Source organism: Lithobates pipiens, unplaced genomic scaffold (genome assembly GCF_037356315.1).
Source record: "Lithobates pipiens isolate NorthernLeopardFrog02 unplaced genomic scaffold, aLitPip1_a1.2 Scaffold_13, whole genome shotgun sequence".
In the NCBI taxonomy this organism is placed as follows: domain Eukaryota; kingdom Metazoa; phylum Chordata; class Amphibia; order Anura; family Ranidae; genus Lithobates; species Lithobates pipiens.
This window is the reverse complement of record NW_027507718.1, coordinates 235,271,034-235,296,412: the sequence shown is the minus strand read 5'-3', so window position 1 is coordinate 235,296,412 and position 25,379 is coordinate 235,271,034. Positions and strand designations below refer to the sequence as shown.

At 43.0% G+C, this 25,379-nt stretch overlaps 1 protein-coding gene across 3 annotated transcripts in view; it reads right to left on the bottom strand.

Moving 5' to 3' along the window:
- CCDC158 (coiled-coil domain containing 158) overlaps positions 1 to 25,379 on the bottom strand; it is a 135,875-nt gene that overhangs the window by 46,848 nt on the left and 63,648 nt on the right. For all 3 annotated transcript variants that reach the window (XM_077476353.1, XM_077476354.1, XM_077476355.1), the window contains 8 exons: positions 20,864 to 20,974; positions 20,492 to 20,698; positions 16,317 to 16,790; positions 15,403 to 15,592; positions 11,952 to 12,104; positions 3,944 to 4,056; positions 2,701 to 2,859; positions 1,384 to 1,476 (listed from right to left, as the gene is read on the bottom strand). In XM_077476353.1, the coding sequence (XP_077332479.1) occupies positions 1,384 to 1,476; positions 2,701 to 2,859; positions 3,944 to 4,056; positions 11,952 to 12,104; positions 15,403 to 15,592; positions 16,317 to 16,790; positions 20,492 to 20,698; positions 20,864 to 20,974 (1,500 nt within the window). The remainder of the gene's footprint in view (positions 1 to 1,383; positions 1,477 to 2,700; positions 2,860 to 3,943; positions 4,057 to 11,951; positions 12,105 to 15,402; positions 15,593 to 16,316; positions 16,791 to 20,491; positions 20,699 to 20,863; positions 20,975 to 25,379) is intronic.

The following is a 25,379-nucleotide window of genomic DNA, read 5'->3' as shown; positions in this document are numbered from 1 at the left end:
AACTACTATGACTCCAATAGAGCATCTATGTGTACAGTACGATAAGATTAAAGGGCATAGCTCGGAAATATATATAACGCTAACAAATTGTACTGAAAAGTTATAAAATATATGAAGAAATGGGAGGCTGACATCCAGGGGAGCATTGAGATGGACGAGTGGCACAAAATAGCCCAGGGGGCCACAAAATCCATTATAAATACTTCCTTAATAGAGGCAAATTTTAAGGTTATAATGAGATGGTATATGGCGAGACTGGCAACCTTCGTACCCGGTGCATCCTCGCTGTGTTTTCGTGGATGTGGACAAACGGAGACAATGTAACATATATGGTGCATTGCCCTAAGGTGAGGCGCTACTGGATTAGAGTGTATAATTTTGTTTTTACACTCACTCAGGTAAACATGATTAAATCCCTGGAACAGGCGTTGCTGGAAACAGAAGTGAAACTAGCGTCAAAATCCCAAAAGTGTCTTATAAGGTTTATATTCATAGCTGCCAAAATCATAATAGCAAAGGCATGGAAACGGGCGGTGGTGCCATTGGGCCAGCTCCAATACAAGCTCTTCTGGACCATGCTTAATGAATGGATTACAGCATCTCTGAATGACAAAATGTAACAGTTTGAAAAAATATGGAATCCCTGGATTCAGTATTTAGCAGAAGGCTCTAGGGCAGTATTGTTGTAGGTGGTCCGGAGGGGGGCGGAGATTGGGCATGAGGGTCTCTTTCTTTCTTTCTCTCTGTCTAACTAAAAACTTTAACTCTCTATTCTTTCCTTTCCTTTCTACCATATTCTTACGGGCACGGATATTCTCATTGGTACCCAAAATGGAGCTGACAGCGGGTCATCTTACAGAAATATAAACAAGATGTATTGGAACAGATGCAGACCCCACTAGAGAAATACAAATGTGACAGCAATAATACCAATAGCATTTAGACAGATGATAAATTGGCTCCATATCTTCGAAAGTGTTTATTAGCGTTAAAGTATGATGTTATGCTTATAACTACGAAAATGTTAGAATATGTAGTATTTTTGTATTATTATGGAAAATATGAAAACTTGAAATAAAAACTATTTAAACAAAAAAGTATGTTGAGTATGTTGCTATCTTTTCACATTATGTATTGACATTCAGTTCTACGATAGCAGAAACTACAGAAAATTCTTTGGGGACTACAGAACATTTTAGGGTAGCACCTCTCAGAGCAACTAATAATATAATATAATTGTATAAGCCTTGTTATATGTAGGGTGCATGCTGAATCCTTTCCAGTCAAAGGAATACCAGTTCACATGCCCACACTAAGAACATCATAGGCTAAAAGTAAATGACAAGAAAAGTCCTGAATTAACAGTAGCTCCATCTTACTTGCCTTTAAGTCCAGTGTGTGCTGTAATCTCAAGAGTGTTATTTCTTGTTCCAGACGCTGGATTACTGCTTGACATTCAGAGAGCTGCAACAAAGTCTGCAGCAAATAAGAAGCAATTGGAAAATAAAATTAAATCAGATTTATTATAGCCAGACAATTCAAAGTCCTTAATTTTAAAACCAAATGCAGGTTGGATATCCCTTGCTGAGAAAGCATCTTGCATGCCTGCTCCTACAGAGTTGTATTGATTTATTTGACAATTTTCCTTTAAGCCATTATATCAGAAACACAACTATTCAAAACTATGTATGCTGCGGAGGTCAAAACCCCAACAGATTAGCCTGGATATGTATCAAGAAATGAAGTTCACCTGATACTCACTAAATCTTTCAGTATTTATTAGAAAAATGGTTGTATCCATTATGTGAGGTCCCCTCTCTCCCTGTATTTATTTTATGTTAGGAATAGTGCAAAAGGATGTGGTGGGACCTTTAAAGGTGGGTCCCTAAACTCCCAGGTGAACAGTAACAAGGTTCAGGAACCATAGGAAGGAAATTTTGCTGGTAGAGTATCCAATAGATGACACCAGGTGATGATGTAGCTCGTTTGGCCCCATTTATTAATAAAGTATCACTAGCCCTTTATAATCATATCTAAAATATGACTTTAATGGTTAATGGCATACAATGCATATGCTTCAAATATTAACAAATTCAAATGATGAAATGTGTCTCAAAACTTACAATATGATTACTTTGTGCTTAAAGTGTTACTAAACCTAAAAATGTTTTTTACCTTAATGCATTGTTTGCATTAAGGCAAAACATTTTTTTATTTCTCTGTGCCCCCCTTTCCTGTGTAAAGGGGAAGAGAGGGAAGAAGAGATCATTGCTGTGCATGGCTGCATCAATTCTCCCCTCTTTTCTTCTCTACACAGCATTCAAGCAGCAGCAGTAGCCACTGGCTCCTGCTGCTGTCAATCAGATACAGTGAAGAGGAAGTGGGGGGTGGGCCTAAGTCATGCTGTGTAAGTCTATGGAGCATGGCTCCATATACACATAGATTTGGAGAATGCTGACTACGCTCTCCCCATAGCCAGTAGCTGTCTATGGTAGTACGTCAAAAGAAGAGGAGGAGCCAAGATCGCCGCCGGGGACTCCAGAAGAGGAGGATTGGTGCCACTCTGTGTAATGCCACTGCACAGAGCAGGTAACTATAACATGTTTGTTATTTTAATTAAAAAATTTACTTTAGTAACACTAATATTTAGCAGTTCTTTTTGGATATTATTGTTCAAGCATTTCTGTGGATTAGTATTACCTTGTCTAGGGTGGCTTCTGTGTTTAACACATTTCCTTTAAGAGCTATATTTTCTGACTTCAGAATCTCAGCAACATCACAGAGTTTGTTTTTTTCTGCTGCCTGAATAGCACACTTCTGCAGTAACTTAGTTTTTTCCAGTTTTAGATGCTGCTTATCCTTAAAAAAGTAAAAAAGTACATTATATATATATAAAACCTTAATAAAACGAACTAATGGAAACCAGTTGGTGATTGCACTACATCTGAATTCGCACTATGCTGGCAAATGTTCCAACAGGGTGTCATCCTTTTATATGCCATACACAAACAAAACACACACATTTAAATGAAACCTCTGTATTCCTTAAATGTTCTAAACCACTAGAAATATAAAAAATCCGACACCTAGAGGTACCTACACATACTTTGAGTTCACTTCCAGAGTACTAGGATTTATGAAACCTGGGGTGCTCAGTTACACAAAGTTCAATTTCAGTTCTGAAGTGGAAGCTTTTCGCCCATACTGAACATCACTATAGGTGCGAATAGAGAATTGCTTGTCATCTGATATTATATTGGCACCAGAAAAACACAAACTATAGGTGCCTTAATGTGGTGCCAATAATGTAGTGCAGAAGGCAGCAGGGGTCTTGCCAAAGCTTCAGCTTCAGAGTTGTAATCCTTCTTTGCATAGCTGAGAACTCCAATTTTAGGGATTTCAGAACACTCTAGAAATCATCTAAAGTGTGTGTAGACATTTATGGTACTCTTAGGCCGCGTACACACGAGAGGATTGTCCGTCCAACTAAGTCCGTCAGACAATCCGACAGACAGTCCGTCCTACTTTTGAATGAACGGACTTGACCACACACGATGAACAGACAGTCCGTTGAAAGCTTGCGCGATGACGTGTACAGCACGTACGACGGGACTAGAAATACGACGTCCAATACACTGCAATGCAACCTTCGGCCGTGTAAATCCTTTCTGAGCATGCGCCATACTTAGTCCGTCCAACTAGCCTACTCACGAGCGGACTGTCCGCTGAAACCAAAGTTGGACGGACTGTATTACGGAAATTCCGAAAGACTTAGTCCGCCAGACTGTCCGCTGAAAAAGTCCGCTGAAGCCCACACACGAGCGGACTGTCCGCTGAAACACGTTTCAGCGGACTAAGTTGGACGGACAATCCTCTCGTGTATACGCGGCCTTAGGTTTGTGCATTATATTGTATTTCAAGCATAAAACTCTATGAGATATACCTTTGTTGCATTAGACAAGGCCTCCTCTAAGAACTGAATTCTAGTTTGTAAAGTATCAATCTGTTCTCTTTTGGCAGTGATTTTCTTCTGCATTCTTGTTGCAATTTTAATAGCTATAAGAAGAGATTAAAATAGAAGATGTTAATAAGATATTTTGTTTCAACAAAGTTTCACAATTACTACATATTTGTTAAACAAGTTAAAAGATTAAGATTCATACTTACCCAGTTGGATGCTGCATCTGTCCCCAGGCACCTCTAACACTGAGAACGGAACGATCAAACACTGCTGAGCGCTCGGGTCTCACAGCTCCCTGAGCAGAGAGCTGGTTACTGTCAGTTCCCTGCTCTGCCCCCCCCCCCTCCACTGACTGGATCGCTGGGCTGTGGAGGGGGCACTGAGAGGCTGAGCCGGGTGCTGGTCCAGGCATGTGGGCGGATCCTGACTTCATTGTCATGATCTTGCCTGAGCCTGGACAGGCTGCGTGACATCAGCTGACAGCCACCTTCAGCCGGCTGTCTGCTGAAAATAGGACACAGGAGTGCAGAAAAAACTGCACTCCTGTGATCCACAGGAAAAGTACAGCCAAACAAGCTTTGGCTTTGCTGTACTTCTCCATTAAGCTGTAGATTACCTGTAAAAGCTTTTAAAACATTTTCTGTGATGAATTGGATGTTTACTGGTTTTCAGCGTAGTCTCTACTTGAATATTACATGGGCCACAAAGAAAATTTTATTGATTAAGTTCCACACCATACATTGTATATATTGTTTGTACAAACTATCCAGTTTAACCTTGACCATAACCAGAATGAGAAATTTTAGGTGGCCTGATATATCTATGTAGAGGAATCTTAAGGGCTTGTGTAGATGGGCAAATGCACAGAGCTTTCAGGTGCAATAAACTTTGTAGTTTTAGACAATTCTGAGATCATTCTTAGATTCTTCACAGGTGAATTGGCCCTTATTCTGATAAACTGCATCAAAGCATTTGCATTGCCAATAGATTTTACATAATTTAATAAAACCTGTACATTGTAAGAACCCCTGTCAGTGGCAAATGGTTTGTCTCAATCGACTAACTTTCACATTTGGTGGACAGCTTGGTCCATTAGAGAAAGTTGAAAAATAACATGCGTATTGGCCAGATCACCAGGTAGTAAACTATGACATTTTTGATTCTGACTGTAGTTCCATTTTAGGCTTGCATTGTTTTTTCCCCAGTATTTAAGAACACAATAACTGAAAGGTTTGCCTTAAATTAAATACCTTAGAGGAGTGAGGTTTGAGCAGTGGCAACCGGTGGTATATTTTCTTTTGGTGGGGGGGTGAATATTAATTCACTATTGTCACACAACTGGGTGAGCTCTGGGAGCAGTGCTCTGTGCCCCCAGCCCACTCTTTTTTGAAGCCAAGTAGAGCCTCATGCCCAAAACTTTCCGACAACAAAACCGTGGATTTTTGAGCGAAGGATGTTGGCTCCAACTTGCCTTGCATACACACGGTCACACAAATGTTGACCAACAATTACGAACGTGGGAACGTGGTGACGTACAAGATGTACGACAAGCCGAGAAAAAGGAAGTTCAATAGCCAGCTCCTTCTGCTTGATTCAGAGCAAGTGTGAACTTTTGTGCGTCGTACTTGTGTACACACAATCCGAAATTCTGACAACAAAGTTTTGTTAGCAGAAAATTTGAGAACCTGCTAGCCAACATTTGTTGGCGGAAAGTCCGACAACAGATGTTCGATGGAGCATACACACGGTTGGACTTTCAGCCAACAAGCTGTGTATGGGGCATCAAGCTCTAATCACGTGCTTCTAAAAAACAAAAAAAAAAACAAATTGGAATCCATGTGTCCAGCGCCTTGCATGTAGATTAGGGGCCGGGGTGCATGGATTAGGGTGGCGGCGCTCCTGCTTCCCATATGGACAGGCTGCCACTAGGGATGAGCCGAACACCCCCCGGTTCGATTCACGAACAGACCGAAAATTCGTGTGAACTTTCGAACCCTATTGAAGTCTATGGGACTCGAACGTTCGAAATAAAAAGTGCTAATTTTAATGGGTAATATGCAAGATATTGTCCGAAAAAGGGTTTGGGGACCTGGCACCTGCCCCAGTGGACATGGGTCAATGCCAAATTTCTTTTTAAAAACTGCAGTTTTTTCGGGAGAACTGATTTTAATGACTATTAAAGTGAAAAAAAAAGTGAAATATTCCTTTAAATATCATGCCTGGGGTGTCTATAGTATGCCTGTGAAGTGCCACGTGTTTCCCGTGTTTAGAACAGTCCCTGCACAAAATGACATTTTACGGAAAAAAAGTCATTTAAAACTGCTTGTGGTTTTAATGCAATATCTAGTTTCGGCAATACGGATGAAAATCATTGAGAAAAATGGCATGGGTAGCCCCCCTGCTCATTACCAGCCCCTTTGGGTCTTGTACGGATATTAAGGGGAACCCCATACCCAAATTAAAAAAAGGAAAGGCGTGGGGCCCCCAGGCCCTATATACTCAGAACAGCAGTATACAGGCGGTGCAAACAAGACAGGGACTGTGTAGGTTTGTTGTGTTAAGTAGAATCTGTTTGTAATTTTGAACTGGTACATTTTTAAAGTGTAGCTCCAGTCCAAAAATCTATTTTTAAGCTTTTTGGAAAACATAGGGAAGGGTTATCACCCCAGTATAATCTTTTTGTTGCCATCCGTCTTTTTTCATCTCACTTCCTGTTGTCTCCTTCCGTTTGCAAGTAGGAAACTTGCAAAGTTTGTAAGTTGGATGTTTGAAAGTAGGGGCCTGCCCTATATGCTCTGCAGAAATGGGGGCCTAAGGTGTTGGTGTTGCAAAGTGACTCTTGGTGGGCGCTGGAGCACCCTGCTGTGAACGATTATATCAAGAATTGTAATTACATGACATTGTTGAACAGTGGTAGAAAAATTGGGCCTTTGGTTGTGGTGGTGGTGCTGGTGCCACAACACTATAAGTCCTCACAGTTACTCTCGGTGGGCGCAGGAACGGGCCCAGCTGTGAAATATTATATCAAGAATTGTAATTACATGCCCCTGTTAAACGGGCACTGCAACCTCTCCCATATACTCTAGTCGGAGTGCAGGAATGAGCCCTGCTGCAAAGCATTGTATCCAAAATTGTAATTACACGTCCCTGTTAAACAGGGGCTGAAAAATTGGGATGGTGGCGTCACCCAGAACCAAAAATGTTCTTCCAAGCTATCAGCAGGATCATTGAGGAGGAAGAGGATAGTCAGTCAACATAACAGGACAGTCACTCAGCATCAGCATAGGCAGTATTGAAGGGATGTGACATTTCAAAAAAAATTATTCGGTTACATCAGCTTGGTAGGTGCTTGGTAGCTGGTGGTGATCCAAGACTGATTCATCTTTATGAAGGTCAGTTAATCAACCAAGTCGGTGGACAGGCGCACCCTGTGATCGGTTACAAAGCCTCCAGCAGCACTGAAGGTGCATTCTGAAAGAACGCTGGATGCAGGAAAAGCCAGTAGCTCAATTGCATACTGTGTAAGCTCTGGCCAGTGATCCATCCTCAAGATCCAGTAAGCCAGAGGATGTTCGATGGGAAAGGTGTCCAAGTATGATCTTACCCCTAGGTATTCCTGCACCATATAAATCAGATGCTGGCGATGGTTGTTGGAACTGATCATACCTTGGGGCTGCGGACTAAAAAATTGTCTGAACGCATCGGTCAGATGGCCACCTTCTCCACCGCTCCTTCTGTGACTGAGCGAAGCCTCAGCAACATGTTGTCCAGGACCAGGAGTTTGGAACCTCCCAGTCTCTGGGAACGCGTTGCACAGACCTTTCTGCAAGGCCTCCCAGAGATGTTTCATCCTCTGCTCCCTCTGCGATGGCAAGATAAGGTCCGCAACCTTACCCTTGTACCGTGGATCAAGGAGAGTGGCCAGCCAGTAATGGTCCCTCTCCTTGATCCGAAGAATATGAGGATCCTTCTGCAGGCTTTGCAGGATCAGGGAGGCCAGGAAGCCCTCTTCTTCCTGCCTCTGTTCTGCCTCAAGTGCCCTGCCCATTATTCCATGCAGCATATGCTCCAACAGGTGGACAAGAGGTACAGTGTCACGATGCATGTGCTGTCACTGCTCACCATCCTTGTGGCCTCCTCAAATGGTGACAGGACAGTCCATGCATCCCTGATCATGCCCCACTGGCGTAGTGAAAAAAAATAGCTCCCCTGACCCTGTCCTGGTGTCGTAGTCGCACAGGTACTCATCGATGGCCCTCTGCTGCATGTGCAGCTGCTGCAGCATGGCCAACGTTGCGTTCCACCTGGTGGGCATATCACATATAAGGCAGTTCTTGGGCAGGTTCAACTCCTTTTGGAGCTCAGCCAACCGAGCACTGGCATTAAATGATCGGCGGAAATGCACACAGACTTTCCTGGCCTGCCTCAGGACATCCTGTAAGCCCGGGTACCTGCCCAAGAACCGCTGCACCACCAGGTTAAGGGCATGAGCCACACAGGGCACATGGGTCAGTTGTCCCTGTCGGAGGGCGGACAGGAGGTTGGTGCCATTGTCGCAAACCACCAATCCTGGATTAAGCTGGCGTGGCGTCAACCACCTCTCGGCCTGCCCCTACAGAGCTGACAAAATATCTGCCCCAGTGTGGCTCCTGTCCCCCAAACAAACTAGCGCAAGCATGGCATGGCATCTTTTTGCCTGCGTACTTGCATAGCCCCTTGAACGCCTACAGAGCACCGCTGGTTCCGAGGACAGAGCACTGGAAGAGGCCATGGAGGAAGAAGAAGAGGAGGGGGCGGAGGAGAGAGGTGTGTCACAACCAGTAGTAGCATTTTGGAGGCGTGGTGGCGGAACAACCTCCAACACTACTGCACCTTGTCCTGCATCCTTCCCAGCTGCCAGAAGAGTGACCCAATGGGCTGTGAAAGATAGGTAACGTCTCTGTTCATGCCTGCTGGACCATGAGTCAGCGATAATATGCACCTTACCACTGACCGCCCTGTCCAGCGAGGCATGGACTTTGCCTTCCACATGCCAGTAGAGAGCCGGAATCACCTTCCATGAGAAAAAGTGGCGTTTGGGGACCTGCCACTGAGAAACTGCACATTGCACAAACTCACGGAAGGGGGCAGAGTCTACCAACTGAAAAGGCAGCAGTTGAAGTGCTAGCAATTTAGCCAAGCTAGCATTCAACCGCTGGGCATGTGGATGGCTGGGAGTGAACTTCTTTCGATGGTCCAGCAGCTGGGGCAGGGAAATTTGCCTGCTACAATCGAACGTGGGTGTACTGCTAGCAGAGTGCCCACAAGTACTTGGCTATGACACACCTAATTCTACACCTTCATTCCTCTCAGTGCAGGTTTCAGAGTGGACTGAAGGTCTAGTGGGGTTGGAGATCCCAGCTGATGAGGAGCAAGGAGAGGTCCACTTTGTTCTTTGGTGTGGGTCTTTAAGGTACGTTTGCCAACGAGCTGCATGGCAGGTCAACATATGTCTGGTCAAGCATGTGGTGCCCAAGCGGCTGATGTTTTGGCCACGTGAGATACGTTTGAGACATATGTTGCAAATAGCAGCGGTGCAATCTGATGCACTCGTCTCAAAAAAGGCCCACACCAAAGAACTTTTGTAATAAAATGCAGAGGCAGCGTCCTGCACAGGCGGAGCTCTGCAGTGTGATTCAGTTGGTGCGCTGCCCCTAAGCTGGCTCCCAGAAGGCATCCTGCATCATTGGAGATGTGCCTCCTCCTCCTCCTCTCTCCTATCAGCCTGGGTGAGAGAGGATGAGGAGGATGAGGAGGGCTTGGTCATCCACTCTACCAAGTCTTCGGCATGATGCAGCTCAACACGTCCAGCTGCCGAAAATAAGGACAAGTGTGTCCCATGGCCACGTGCTGATGACGATGCACCGCATCCACGACCAGCACTGTTGTTTCTAGACACAGAGCCTGCTTGCCCTCTTTTATTGGCTCGTGACTGTCTGCCTCTCCTTGTTGGCCTTCCAGACATAGTAATGGCCTGCAGGGAGATGGCAAAACCAGCAATTGGGTAGTGTATATTGTGCTGGAGGCACACAACACCCACTGTAAATGCTGCAGATGCCTGTATTAGAGAACTCCTGCAAAAAAGGGTAGATACAGGTGTATACTGTGCTGGAGGCACACAACACCCACTAACTCCTGCAGATGCCTGTATTAGAGAACACCAGCAATAAAGGGTAGATACAGGTGTATACTGTGCTGGAGGCACACAACACCCACTAACTCCTGCAGATGCCTGTATTAGAGAACACCTGCAATAAAGGGTAGATACAGGTGTATACTGTGCTGGAGGCACACAACACCCACTAACTCCTGCAGATGCCGGTATTAGAGAACACCAGCAAAAAAGGGTAGCTACAGGTGTATACTGTGCTGGAGGCACACAACACCCACTTTAACTCCTGCAGATGCCTGTATTAGAGAACACCAGCAATAAAGGGTAGATACAGGTGTATACTGTGCTGGAGGCACCCAACACCCACTAACTCCTGCAGATGCCTGTATTGGAGAACACCAGCAATAAAGGGTAGATACAGATGTATACTGTGCTGGAGGCACACAACACCCACTTTAACTCCTGCAGATGCCTGTATTAGAGAACACCAGCAATAAAGGGTAGATACAGGTGTATAATGTGCTGGAGGCACACAACACCCACTTTAACTCCTGCAGATGCCTGTATTAGAGAACACCAGCAATAAAGGGTAGATACAGGTGTATACTGTGCTGGAGGCACACAACACCCACTAACTCCTGAAGATGCCTGTATTGGAGAACACCAGCAATAAAGGGTAGATACAGATGTATACTGTGCTGGAGGCACACAACACCCACTTTAACTCCTGCAGATGCCTGTATTAGAGAACACCAGCAATAAAGGGTAGATACAGGTGTATAATGTGCTGGAGGCACACAACACCCACTTTAACTCCTGCAGATGCCTGTATTAGAGAACACCAGCAATAAAGGGTAGATACAGGTGTATACTGTGCTGGAGGCACACAACACCCACTAACTCCTGCATATGCCTGTATTGGAGAACACCAGCAATAAAGGGTAGATACAGATGTATACTGTGCTGGAGGCACACAACACCCACTTTAACTCCTGCAGATGCCTGTATTAGAGAACACCAGCAATAAAGGGTAGATACAGGTGTATAATGTGCTGGAGGCACACAACACCCACTAACTCCTGCAGATGCCTGTATTGGAGAACACCAGTAATAAAGGGTAGATACAGGTGTATATTGTGCTGGAGGCACACAACACCCACTAACTCCTGCAGATGCCTGTATTAGAGAACACCAGCAATAAAGGGTAGATACAGGTGTATACTGTGCTGGAGGCACACAACACCCACTAACTCCTGCAGATGCCTGTATTAGAGAACACCAGCAATAAAGGGTAGCTACAGGTGTATACTGTGCTGGAGGCACACAACACCCACTTTAACTCCTGCAGATGCCTGAGAAAAGAACACACTGTCCCTGCCTATCTTTCCCTGCACGCCGTAACACACTACACAAGGCCGCCACGCTGGCTGCCTTATATAGTGTGGGGCATGTACTAAATCCCCTGCGCTATAATTGGCCCCAGGCATCCTGCCTCCTCGCTGCGGGCGCTGTGATTGGCCAAGCATGCGGGGTCACAGTGTATGCTTGGCCAATCATGAGCCAGCAATGCACTGCGATGGCGCAGTGCATGGTGGGCTGTGAGCGCCACACAAATTTGGTGCGAATGGCCCATAACGTTCGGTATTCAAACGTACTCGAACGTGCGAACACCAAGCTCATCCCTAGCTGCCACTGGGTTTGAGTCACTTAAACATCAACAATGGTAAAGAAAAGTAAAGTAAAAGAAAAGTAAAAGTTTGAGAAAAAAAATACTAGATAATAAATAGCACAAATACTATCACCTGATATGTTAAAACAGTTAAAGGTAACATTTCTTACCATGACCATCACAATCCTCTACAGTTTTCATGGTGGTTTTGGTCTGTGCCAGCTCAGCAATAGCTGCTTTTAGCTGCATTTTAAGAATGGCAGTTGCATTTTCTGTATCTCCAGTTTGATTTTGGTTGTTCCTTTTCAGTATTTCATAATCTTCTGCAAAAAAAGATATACACATAACATTAGCTATCTCATGTTACTTTTGTTATGGGGTGGAAGTGGGCAATCTCTTTTATTTCCCATGCTCTGATGGGTTAATACTGAATCTCATGGTGATTTATTGCATAGTGTGTCCTGAAATCTGAGTTGAATGAGGACTGTCAACCTCCAGAGCAGGAGGTAAAATGCCTGAAATATAGTTTTCCTTTACCTCCTCTTGGCAAAAAAAATGTGTAAGAATCTCATATAGACGCTAACATTGTATTTTGGAAGACCATGCTGACTGCAATACATACAGTATCTCACAAAAAATAGTACACACCTCACATTTTTGAAAATATTTTATTATTTCTCTTCATGTGACAACACTGAAGAAATTGCACTTTGATACAATGTAAAGCAGTTAGTGTACAGCTTGTATAACAGTGTAAATTTGCTGACCCCTAAAAATAAATCAACACACAGCCAATAATGTTTAAACTGCTGAGTGAAATGTCCAAATTGGGCCTAATTAGCCATTTCCCTCCCTGGTATCATGTGACTTGTTAGTGTTACAAGGTCTCAGGTGTGAATGGGGAGCAGGCGTGTTAAATTTGGTTTTATCACTCTCACTCTCTCATACTGGTCACTGGAAGTTCAACATCCCACCTCATGGAAAATAACTCTATGAGGATCTGAAAAAAAGAATTGTTGCTCTACATAAAGATGGCCTTGGCTTTAAGAAGATTGCCAAGACCCTGAAATTGAGCTGCAGCACGGTGGCCAAGATCATACAGTGGTTTAACAGGACAGGTTTCTCTCAGAACAGGCCTTACCACCGTCAACCAAAGAAGTTGAGTGCACGTGCTCAGCATCATATCCAGAGGTTGCGTTTGGGAAATAGACGCTTGAGTGCTGCCAGCATTGCTTCAGAGGTTGAAGGGGTGGGGGGTCAGCCTGTCAGCCTGTCAGTGCTCAGACCATACGCCGGACACTGCATCAAATTGGTCTGCATGGCCTCTTCTAAAGATGATGCGCAAGAAAGCCTGCAAACAGTTTGCTGAAGACAAGCAGACTAAGGACATGGATTACTGGAACCATGCCCTGTGGTCTGATGAGACCAAGATAAACGTATTTGGTTCAGATGGTGTTAAGCATGTGTGGCGTCAACCAGGTGAGAAGTACGAAGACAAGTGTGTCTTGCCTACAATCAAGCATGGTGGTGGAAGTGTCATGGTCTGGTGCTGCATGAGTGCTACCAGCACTGGAGAGCTACAGTTTATTGAGGGAACCATGAATGCCAACATGTACTGTTACATACTGAAGCAGAGCATGATCCCCTCCCTTTGGAGACTGCGCCGCAGAGTGGTAATCCAACATGATAACGACCCCAAACACACCTCCAAGACTGCTGCCTTGGTAAAGAAGCTGAGGGTAAAGGTTACGGACTGGCCAAGCATGTTGAGACCTAAACCCCATTGGGCATCTGTGGGGCATCCTCAAATGGAAGGTGGAGGAGCGCAAGGTCTCTAACATTCACCAGCTCCGTGATGTTGTCATGGAGGAATGGAAGAGGACTCCAGTGGCAACCTGTGAAGCTCTGGTAAACTCCATGCCCAAGGCAGTGCTGGAAAATAATGGTGGCCACACAAAATATTGACAATTTGGGCCCAATTTGGTCATGTTCACATAGGGGTGTACTCACTTTTGCTGCCAGCGGTTTAGACATCAATGGCTGTGTGATCCACTGTATGATCTTGGCCACCGTGCTGCAGCTCAATTTCAGGGTCTTGGCAATCTTCTTAAAGCCAAGGCCATCTTTATGTAGAGCAACAATTCTTTTTTTCAGATCCTCATAGAGTTATTTTCCATGAGGTGCGATGTTGAACTTCCAGTGACCAGTATGAGAGAGTGAGAGTGATAAAACCAAATTTAACACGCCTGCTCCCCATTCACACCTGAGACCTTGTAACACTAACAAGTCACATGATACCAGGGAGGGAAATGGCTAATTAGGCCCAATTTGGACATTTCACTCAGCAGTTTAAACATTATTGGCTGTGTGTTGATTTATTTTTAGGGGTCAGCAAATTTACACTGTTATACAAGCTGTACACTAACTGCTTTACATTGTTGTCACATGACAAGATAATAAAATATTTACAAAAATGTGAGGGGTGTACTCACTTTTGTGAGATACTGTATTTGTGCCAAGAAGTATTTTAAGCCTGAAGCCACTGACACTGTTTCAATATAGAACAGTTAGTCATGGACTGAAATTATATTGTCAAGATTTAGGCTCTGGACAGGAAAAATAAGACCAACAGTCACTGAATCTTGTGAATTATGTATTGTTGTACCTATTCACAGGGCTGCTGCTAGAAATCACGGGGGCCCATACAGCCTTCCTAACAGAGCCCCCCTCCCTCACCTTCGAAAATATCAAACTATATTTTCGCTAAAATGCCATGGCTGCAATGCTATGCTTTGCAGCCATGGCAGAAACTATACCGTCATCAATAAATACCAATTTAATTGAATATTGCTGCTCTGCAAGTGCCCCACAACTAGGCGCAAAGCATGCAGTTGTGGTGTGCTAATGTGGGGTTAATACAGGCAATATAAAACATTTGAACAAGTCCTTATTTTTTGTAAATGTTTTAGTTTTTAGAATTTACAATTTTTTTTTAGAATTGTATTATTTATTTATTTTTACATTTTTCAACTTCCCTGTTGAAGAGGGGGCTTTGGTCACAGCAATGTCTGATGTCTCACATTTCAAACAGAGAAAGGGACTGAGGGCAGAGATTCATCAGTCCCTTTCTCTGTGCACTGGATCCACAAGTTTCAACAATAATGCAGTACAGCAGTCCCTCCTGCTCACCAGGTGCCTGGGCCCCCCTTTTGAATGGATGAGGCCCGGGCCCAGTACAGGAGGGCCAGCTGTACTGCCTTATCAGTGGCCCTACCTATCCTGCCTTGAGAACCACATGTAGCTCTCATTACTTGTAGACTCCTGTTGTCCATTATGTAATTCCCTGACACATTTGACAGTGGCTCAATATTTGCCATTATATACACTTGTTACTTTATGCATTCCTTTAAACCACACAAGGGCAGCCTCATTTATTTCACTTAAAAAACTCAACACCACAGAAGGTGGCAACGAACCAAGAAACCAAAAGTTGTAGATATTCTCTCAATGCAACATTTGATTTTCATTTGGAGAATATGTAATGATTTTTCTGAAAATATTTGCTCATCTATGACTAGAACAATACTAATTGTAATAACAATACTTTAAGTTCAGGTTTACCTGACAGGAATGCAAGCTCTCGTTGTGTTTCTCTGAGCTCAGCTACAATTTCCTTTCTCTCTTTCCTTAGCTTGTTGGCTGTACAAGTCTTTTCAATGCATTCATTTGTTAGTTTGCTTTTCTCCATATTTAACAACCTACACATCTCTTCCAGTTCATGTGTTCTCATGTCTTTCTTTTCTGCCACAACCTATAAATCACACAAATATAAGATTAGATGACTTATGTATACAGTAAATACTAATATTAATGTTTATCTCCACCCATTGCATTGCATTGTTTAAAAATTAGCAGTGCATGGCAGCCATATTTACTGTTCATATATAAAAAAATAAAAATAAATTCTATATATATATATATATATATATATATATATATATATATATATATATATAGTACAATTGCGGACAAACTAGTGCCACAAGAAAGAAATGGAAAAAAATACCAACCAAGCCGCTCTCGTCGGTCCTCCTGCTCTCTAGCTCCCTTGTCACCTCCTCCCTTGCTCGCCTCCAGGATTTCTCCAGAGCTTCTCCCATCCTTTGGAACTCCATACCCCAATCTGTCCGACTCTCCCCTAATCTATCCATCTTTATACGATCCCTGAAAACTCTTCTCTTTAACTAAGCCTATCCTGCTTCTAACTAACACTGTTTTACTTCCCACAACAGCTCACCCCCCACAGCTACTAACTTTTGTATCAATTGACCCTTCCTTTTTAGATTGTAAGCTCTAATGAGCAGGGCCCTCTGATTCCTCTTGTACCAAATTGTAATGTAACTGTAATGTCTGCCTATATAAAACCTGTAAAGAATTATAATAATAATAATATTTAAATCTAAATGAAAAATTCAGATTTTAACAGAATTAATCTACTGTATAGTAACCAACTAATATCCATAATGTTTATTTACCTTGGTTTCTTGTATGAACGCATTATTTAGAAATACTTCCTCTAGGAGTTGGAACTTTTCTGCTTCCAGTGATTCCACTTTTTGATTCTGCTGCTCAACCACCCTAGTTAAAGTTTGAATTTGGTTTCGCAGAGTCTTTATCATGTTGTCCTTTTCCACCAAAAGCAGCTTTATTGTTTCTGTATCTTCCAACATCTCTGACATTTGCTCTGAGGTTGCTTTAAGTTGCAGCAGCTCCTTCTTTTTGGCCTCTGCGTACATACGCAGCTTTCTCAGTTCGTCTACTGCATTCTTTAATGCCTCTTCTTTCCCCGCCAAATTAACTTTTGATTCATTTAAGTTCTTTTCAGCATTTTTCAGGCTTTGTGTTTTGGCCGCCAGCTCTTCTGTCATTTTCTGCAAGGTAGCTTTCATGGTCTCCAACTGGCATGTGATAACGCTCGCATTTGCTGTCATATCTTGAATAGTTTTCAGCTTTGATGAAATAACAAAACATAATTTTTACTTAAAGTTTTCACATATGTTTTGTCTGCCTTAAAGCATATCTATAGCCAGTTTTAGGTTTGGTTAGAGTAGGGAATGGTTATGACCCCTACCAGTTTTTTCTTGCTATGTTTTGTATGTATTCTATATGAAAAAGTAAAAAAATAGGGGTACTTCAATTACCCATATGTCATTAGTTTGATGGACATTTAGTGTTTGTTGCATTGTGGCCAGAGGCGTAGCTTGAGCTTGTGGGCCCCGATGCAAAAGTTGACCTGCCCCCCCCCCCCCCACTACCACCCACCACTTCCAACGTGTGTGCAGATACACCCACCGCACGCTAAGATACTCAAAGTGACTTAAGAGTTTTGAGTTCCTAGAGTTCCTCCTTACATTAGAGGACAGGGATCACCCCTAGAGAATCAGAGGACATGGACAAGAGAATCCCAGCTAGTGAGTAGAAGAGACTGAGCGGTGTCTTACCTCACCAGTGACACCGGTCCCATCGTGGCCACAGGACAGCACTCTTCTCCTCTTAACTCTCTGAGCTTGGTTACCATCCCATGTTGCCAGCACACAGCACAGACACTTCCCCATCCTGGACTGCTCTCACCCCGTGTTCCTCTCCATTCAGCTTGTCCCCAGCCAATGAGAACAGAGGGGTGTGGACTGTGGAAGGCAAAGTGGAAGCCCAGTACTGTAGCGTGGCTGTGGGGAACCTAGGGCAGATTGGAGCTGCACTTTGTGGAGGATATGATAATATGACAGGGAGTCCCCCTGGAGCTAGGGACAGGGTTGTGATTGTGACCCCTTCAACCCCTTATGCTATGCCCATGATTGTGGCCACTCCTTCAGTAACTTTTGTGACTAGCTGGGTCTTTTGGGCCAAACACTTACTCCCTATTTTTTCTGGAGAAGAGCAATTTATGGAAACTGGTAAGCAGCTGCTGGTAAAATGATTAACATAAGTACATTACAACAATTTAGGATTATGTTACCCCAACATTTCATATTCCTGATATGTGACTGTTGTAAGATGTACTGTGTTAAAACGTATTCTGTTCTCTTTGTATTGCTTACTTTTTGTGAAAATACCTGGTGAGCCTGCCAGTCTTTCCAATTTCAAACTGACCACATTAGGCATGAGAGCACATTCATCCCAGCGTGGTCAGTTTTCTGGGTGTGCTGTCCTCCAATGATCAGATTTGTGCTGACACTCCCCCTGCACAGCCAAGATCAGTGTACTGCTGCTTCTCCACCCCCACCTCTCCAAGCCCCTTATGCAGAGATCAGATCATCCAAAGAACATCAAAAGGTATTTATAATCTTTTTTTTTTATCTATACACAAATGTTTTGCCTTACAATAAACTGAATGGGTTGTAACAAGGTAAGGGTTCACATGAACTTTTTAACATAAAGCAGGACTGTCAAAATCAATTTAATTACAGCCACATCAGCATTATGGTTACTGTCAAAGGCCGGTTGTATCTGTAAGACAATATACATTTATCCAGAGCTTTTTTTTCCTTAGAGAATAGGTGCAGTTACTCAACAACGCCCCCACTGCTGATCGGTCTGATTTCACGGTTTCTGACAGTAGGCGAAGGCCATAAATTCAGAAGATGCAGTCAATCCAACTGTCAGAAACCATAAAATCAGGCCAAGACAGAAGTACAGTTAAATCATAGATGTTTTCCCCTCAAGCCTGTCATTTCTTCAGTGTTGTCACATGAAAAGATATAATAAAACATTTACAAAAATGTGAGAGGTGTACTCACTTTTGTGAAATACTGTATATAGCCAGCCTAAGCCCCTGTACACGCGGTCGGAGATTTCCACAACCAAATCCGTCGGATTTTGCCCGTCGGATTTTGTCCGTCGGATCTTGTCCGAAACTGTTGCATACACACGGTCAGACAAAGTTGGCAAAAAATCCGATCTTTCAGAACGTGATGATGTAATTTCATTACGATGGCACTATATTCAGGCTAGTAGCCAATAGCTTTGATGTAGGAATTTGATCTGAGCATGCGTGGCACTTGGTCCGATCAAAATTCTCTACACATGATCGGAGTATGTCCGATCGGCCCAGTTGGTCGGGAAATATTTCCAACATGACGGAAAATTGGGTCCGACGGATATTCAGACGGAATCAGTCCGATGCATACCACACACAGTCGGATTATCCGACGACACGGTCCGATAGGACACATTCCGACGGATTCTCCGACCGTGTGTACAAGGGCTAAGAGTGGCAGCTCTAGTCCACAATTGTTCTGGTTATATACGGTATTTATATGTACTACAGTGCACTTTCACATACATCGTTTGTTGTGTGAACTATTTGTAGTCAACCAAATTGTTTATAATTGTTTTGAACGAGAAAGTGGTAGAAGTGGTTAGCACTTCTGCCCTGCAGCACTGGGGTTGTTGGTTCAAATCACAACCTGCTTGGAGTTTGCATATTCTCCCTGTGTCTGCATGGTTTTTCTCCCACACTCCAATGGGGTAGGTTAATTGGATCCTGTCTAAATTGGCCCTAGTATGTGTATATATGAATTTGAGATAGGGACTTAAGATTGCAAGTTCCTTGAGGGCAGGGACTGATGTCCCTGTAATGTAACTGTATATAAACAGTATATGTAAAGTGGTGCACAGATTGTTGATGCTATTTAAGTACCTGTAATAAAGAGTAAAAAAAGCTGTAGAACTGTCTGGTATTTGGGGGACTAATGGCCCATACACATGGTAGGACATTCCGACCACAAAATCCGTGGGAATTTTTCCGATGGGTTTTGGCCCGAAACATGTGTTGCCTACATATGGTCGCACAAAGTTGACGGAAAATCCAATCGTTCGGAACGAGGAGATGTACAAAACGTACGATGGGACTACGTAGAGGCCAGTAGCCAATAGCTTACATCTCCAATTTTTTTCTGAGCATGTGTGCCACTTTGTGCGTCGGAATTCTCTACACACGATCGGAAAAAGTCAGATCGGATTTTGATTTGGAAAATTTTAGATCCAGCTCTCAAACTTTTTCTGTCGAAAATTCTGACGGAAAAAGATAGAGCCCACACACGATCGGATTTCCCGACAACATAATCCGATCTGACTTTTTCCGACGGAATTTCCGACCGTGTGTATGGGGCATAAGAGAAATCTGTAAATGCCAAAACATTTTTTAATGGGAGCCTTGTCCCACTTTGAGGCTAAAGTGACCTTTAGGATACAGTATGTAATACGTAATGGTAAAAAGTAACATTGTGGCTTTTGTGTATTGATTTGGCCCTCCACATCCACCCACCCTAAAAAGTCCCTGGGTGGCTTACGTGTATGACACATAAGCCACCCAGGGACTTTATAGGGTTGGTGGATGTGCAGGGCCAAATCAATTAAGCAAAAATGCATTGGCAAAATTATGGCAAAAAAGCAACGTACTCTTTAAATCTTAACTGTTAGCTCTTCTCATGTTGCAAGTTTATGTCAGTGCACAAAGGGGGTTGCAGGAGATTAGTGCAGGTATACACCACTGTCATTTATGTTGGGGGAAAACAATAGAGATCAGCACAGGATTTATAATCTGTACCCACTGGCCAGTGGGCATTTGCCACACATGTAGACTTGGGACAGTTACAGATACTTGTGTTCTCATCTTCTTGCATTATAATGCTAGCAAGTGATACTATACCTTCTCTTCTTCCTTTTGCTGACTCTCTTCTTTTACTGCAGTCAGCATTATTTGAAGGCGCTCTACTTCCATACTCCGTTCTAGCAGCTCTCTTCGTAAGTGATCATTGGTGAGCTTGCTGACATTTATCTGTTCCTGTAACTGCCAGTTATAATCCCTTTCTAAGTGCAGCTGTTTTTCACACACTGTATGGGCCTCTTGCAATTGCTGTAGCAAATTAAAATTATTATTTTTTAATTAGATCAGATATTTTTTTATTTTTTTATAAGAAAATGTTTCTGCACTTAAACAGTAAATACCATTTCATAACAATATTAAGTTCCCAACTGGACATAGAGCAAGCCTCAAACAGATCACATATTGCATTCTTACATTTAATTCCAGCAGCTGTTTATCATAGTCTTGACTGAGCAGAGTCCGCTCATTCTGAGCCTTCTCCAGGGAAGTATTGGATATCAGTAGCTGCTTATTGAGCTCTTCCACCTACATTTTAAAACAACAAAAATCTATTAAAATTCAAGCACAGTACAGCAGGATACTATTTTCTCATGTACACATAAAAAGTGTATAAAATTCAGAAAAATGTGTATTATTTACATATGAGACACTTTGTTACTTTTTAAATGTAGTAGAGAAGGGTTCCAGTAATGTGGATGTGCAGGCAGGCAGTGGCGTTAGAAGCAAATGGCTTTGTTAGAATCATGTGTACATGCTTCTAATATGCATAGATTTGAAGCACGAAGAACAATTGGTACAGTGATCTAGAAACCATACAAATTATACTATTTTCATCTATGCAAAAAAAAAAAATGGTCCCCCCTAAAATCCATACCAGACCCTTATATGAGCATGCAGCCTGGCAGGTCAGGAAAGGAAGGGGACAGGGACGAGCGAGCGAGCACCCTCCCCTTCTGAACCATACCAGGCCACAGGCCTTCAACATGGGGCTCTGCCCCCCACCCCAAAGCACCTTGTCCCCATATTGATGGGCACAAGGGCCTCTTCCCCACAACCCTGGGCTGTGGTTGTGGCAGTCTGCTGGATGAGGGGACTTATCTGAATTTGGAAGCCCCCTTTAACAAGGAGGCCCCAGATCCCAACCCCCCCCTATTCACCAAAAAAGTGTCAATGTGAATAAAGACAGTACAAGAATGTTTGACAAATCTTTGTCAAAAACTGCCCCCTGTGATTTCATCAACTGCTGCATGCTGGGCCATGACATCACAGAGGGGTGTTTCCACCCCGTAGCTATTTAAGAAATGTCACAAGGTGGAGCAGGCAGACCATGGGAGCGTTCATCCTGAACAGAGCTTTTTTTTTCTTTTTCCGGGTCTGGCGGTGGCAGTGGGCATCGGGATTGATGACAAATCGTTGTCAAAAACTCCTGTACCGTCTTTATTCACTTTTACACTTTTTTGGTGAATGGGTGGGGGGGCGTGATCTGGGGCCTTCCAGATTCTGATAAGCCCCCCACCTGCAGACACACACAACCACAGCCCAAAGTTGTGGGGAAGAGGCCCTTGTCCCCATCAACATGGAGACAGGGTGCTTTGGGATGGGGGGCGCAAAGCACCTCCCATGTCGAAGGCTGGTGGCCTGGTATGGTCCAGGAGGCGGATGATGCGCTTGCTCATCCCCTTTCTTTCCTGACCTGCCGGTCTGCATGCTCAGATAGTTGTGGGGAAAAGGCCCTTGTCCCCATCAACATGGGGACAAGGTGCTTTGGGGTGCCCCAAAGCACCCCCCCATGTTGAGGGTATGTGGTCTGGTATGGTTGAGGAGGGTGGGCACTTGCTCATCCCCTCCCTTTCCTGACTCACCAGACTGCATGCTTGGAAAAGGGTCTGGATGGAATTTTGGGGGGTGGGGGCAAAAACGCATCAAAAATGCACCACACAATGTGCCTGAAAACCGAATCAACCGCAACCGCAAAGATGTGGACCTAGACTTAGAATGCAAAGCAGGAAGTAAATAATGGGGGTTATTTACGAAAGGAAACTCTACTTTGCACTGAAAGTGCACTTGGAAGTGCAGTCGCTCTAAATCTAAGGGGTAGATCTGAAATGAGTGGAAGCTCTGTTGATTTTATCATCCAATCATGTGCAAACTAAAATGCTATTTTTTATTTTCCTTGCATGTCCCCCTCGAATCTACAGCAACTGCACTTGAAAGTGTACTTGCAGTGCAAAGTGGATTTTCCTTTAGTAAATAACCCCCACTGTGTTGGCAATGATCAAATATGGTTACCTTCATGTAAATATATCAAAATATGCTTAGAAATAAGGTTTCAAAAGCACACATGGATAATATTATTTAAATTAAGCTGACCTTTTTTACATGTAAACTACATCTAAAAAAGGAAAACACTGTACATTTCCCTTCAAAGCATTGTGACAAGGGGTCAGGACAGCTCCCACATTATGCTAATAAAGGCAGTAGGTTATATAGTGCTCATAAAACTCTGTCCATTGTAAGAAATTAATAGCTTTTAAATTGGGGTTAGCAAAGGCACTAAAAGGACAGCTACCTATACTTTCCATTTCAACTTCTATGGCAAAAAATGGCAGGGTAGCTACAGTATGTCTCAAGTGTATGGCTAGATAAAACCTTTTTTTTCTAGTTATTTTTTGGACTAAAATCCCAGTCTTTTTTATTTATTTTTTTGTTCCTCATTAAGGAGCTTTTTTTAATTTATTGTTCTAAAGGCAAAAGGAAGTGGGGGGAGGGGGGGAACAGTTGTCATCCATGACAATCGTAAAATTCTGGATGCTGTCATTATTTCTTATGGTCATCACGACAAAGGGAAAAGATGAATCTCTCCAGAACACACAGAGGTTTTAACTACTACATCCAAAAAATAAATTTGATTAGCGATACAGTTGAAAGTTATGATGTGGCCACGATTTACAGTTTGAGAAAGTCTGCCCAAGCAACAAGGTCATGGCACACATATAGGTCAACAATCGGGACAAGTACAAGATACACAGATAACTATTTCCTCATATTGCTTGGGCAACAGCTGGAGGATGACCTAATACACAAATGATTAGTTATTTGAGGCTATGTTCCAAGCCACATTTTTGTGCATGTCCCACCATTAGCCAGAATGAGCTAACAGTCTGCGCTCTCACAGCATAATACCATGCGGGCGAATTCCATTCAAATTGATCATTTAACACTTAAAAATACAGGATTTTCTGAGACTGACCATCTCATATTTCATGATAGACAGAAGAGGTTTGGAGTTGGACAAATGAACAAGTAAAAAATATGTCAATATGTGAAATAAGTTGGAAGGGTCAGAGTTCTTATTAGACTTGGAAGAGAAACAGCCTGCAATACCGTGGTCAAATGGTGTAATACAAACTATAAATACAACAGAAGCCGTTACAGGAGCACAAGTGTGTCACGTCTGGAGTTTTGGTTTCATGCCACTGGATGGAAAGGGCAAAGAAACAGAGTATATGTGACAAGTGAGATTATTCTTGTAAGGTCAGCAGAGTAAGCCCAGGCTACTTAATACTACCTGGCATTTAGCAAGTGTAAAATTAACAAGTCAGGTGATACTTTAAATCTTAAAACCACAAATCAGAGATATACTTGCTTAAAGTGGTTTTAAAACCTTACATATAAAGTGATGGGCCTCAGTTGATACACAAAGATGAAACAAATCCTCCTACATAAGTTGTACTTGTTTATCTATAGCAATCTTTTCCCTACATCCATTCAAAGGCAGAATTTACATGGGATCTCTCAGCTCTGAAAAGAAGGGGGCGGAGAGCTAAAGTTACATCAGTGAGGAGAGCTCTGGGAGCCGATTGGAGGAAAGAGACATGGCCCTCTTCACACAGCACACAGAAACAGAGCCTAGGACATCATCCTGCTGGAGGTTCCTCCCTTGTCACCATTTTTCTCTTGGTGTCAGAAAATGCATCAGAAGTAACTCATGCTTATAGCAAGGGAATGAGACAGCGGACAGAAATGACAGCGCTCTGGATTGAGACAAGTACATACTATAGAGCAGTGTTTCTCAACTCCAGTCCTCAAGGCGCCCCAACAGGTCATGTTTTCAGAATTTCCCTCAGATGAAACGGCTGTGTTAATTACTAAGGCGGTGAAACTGATCAAATCACCTGTGCAAAATAATGGAAATCCTGAAAACATGACCTGTTGGGGCGCCTTGAGGCCTGGAGTTGAGAAACCCTGCTATAGAGGTATATACTTTGTTCATAATTCAGGTCTGAGGTGTATAAGCACTTTAAGGCAGGTAAAATGTAAAAGATGAACATAACTAAATAAAATAAAATGTTGAAAGATTTGTTTTTCTAGAAAAAAGCCAAAGTATTGAAGGCTTTCAGAGGGCAGCTGGACACCTTGAGACCATTGGAAAAGTACAACATCAAAGTTTCTTATAACCTGACTATATATATATATATATATACACACATACATATGCATTATACCTGTCTATGCCAGCAGGTGGTGCTGTAGTATTATAGTTCATGTATTCTATGATATGAGAGGACGTACCCTCTGTATCTGAGTGTGCATTTGTTTGTTGTTCTCTTCCTGTTCTATGATAACAGGCATGTAAGGTAATTCTCCATGAAAGTAAACCTAATTGCTGAAACATTGCGTATTACTAAATAGAACTCATCCTAAATGGAATAGTGAGTAAAAAAAAAAAATAATAAACATTTCTGCAGAGCATATAGCCCCTACTTTCAAACATCCAACTTACAAACGTCTCCTACTTGCAAACGGAAGGAGACAACAGGAAGTGAGATGAAAAAAGACTGACGGACAGAAAAATTATACAGGGGTGATAACCCTTCCCTATGTTTTCCAAAAAGCTTAAAAATAGATTTTTTGACTGGAGCTACACTTT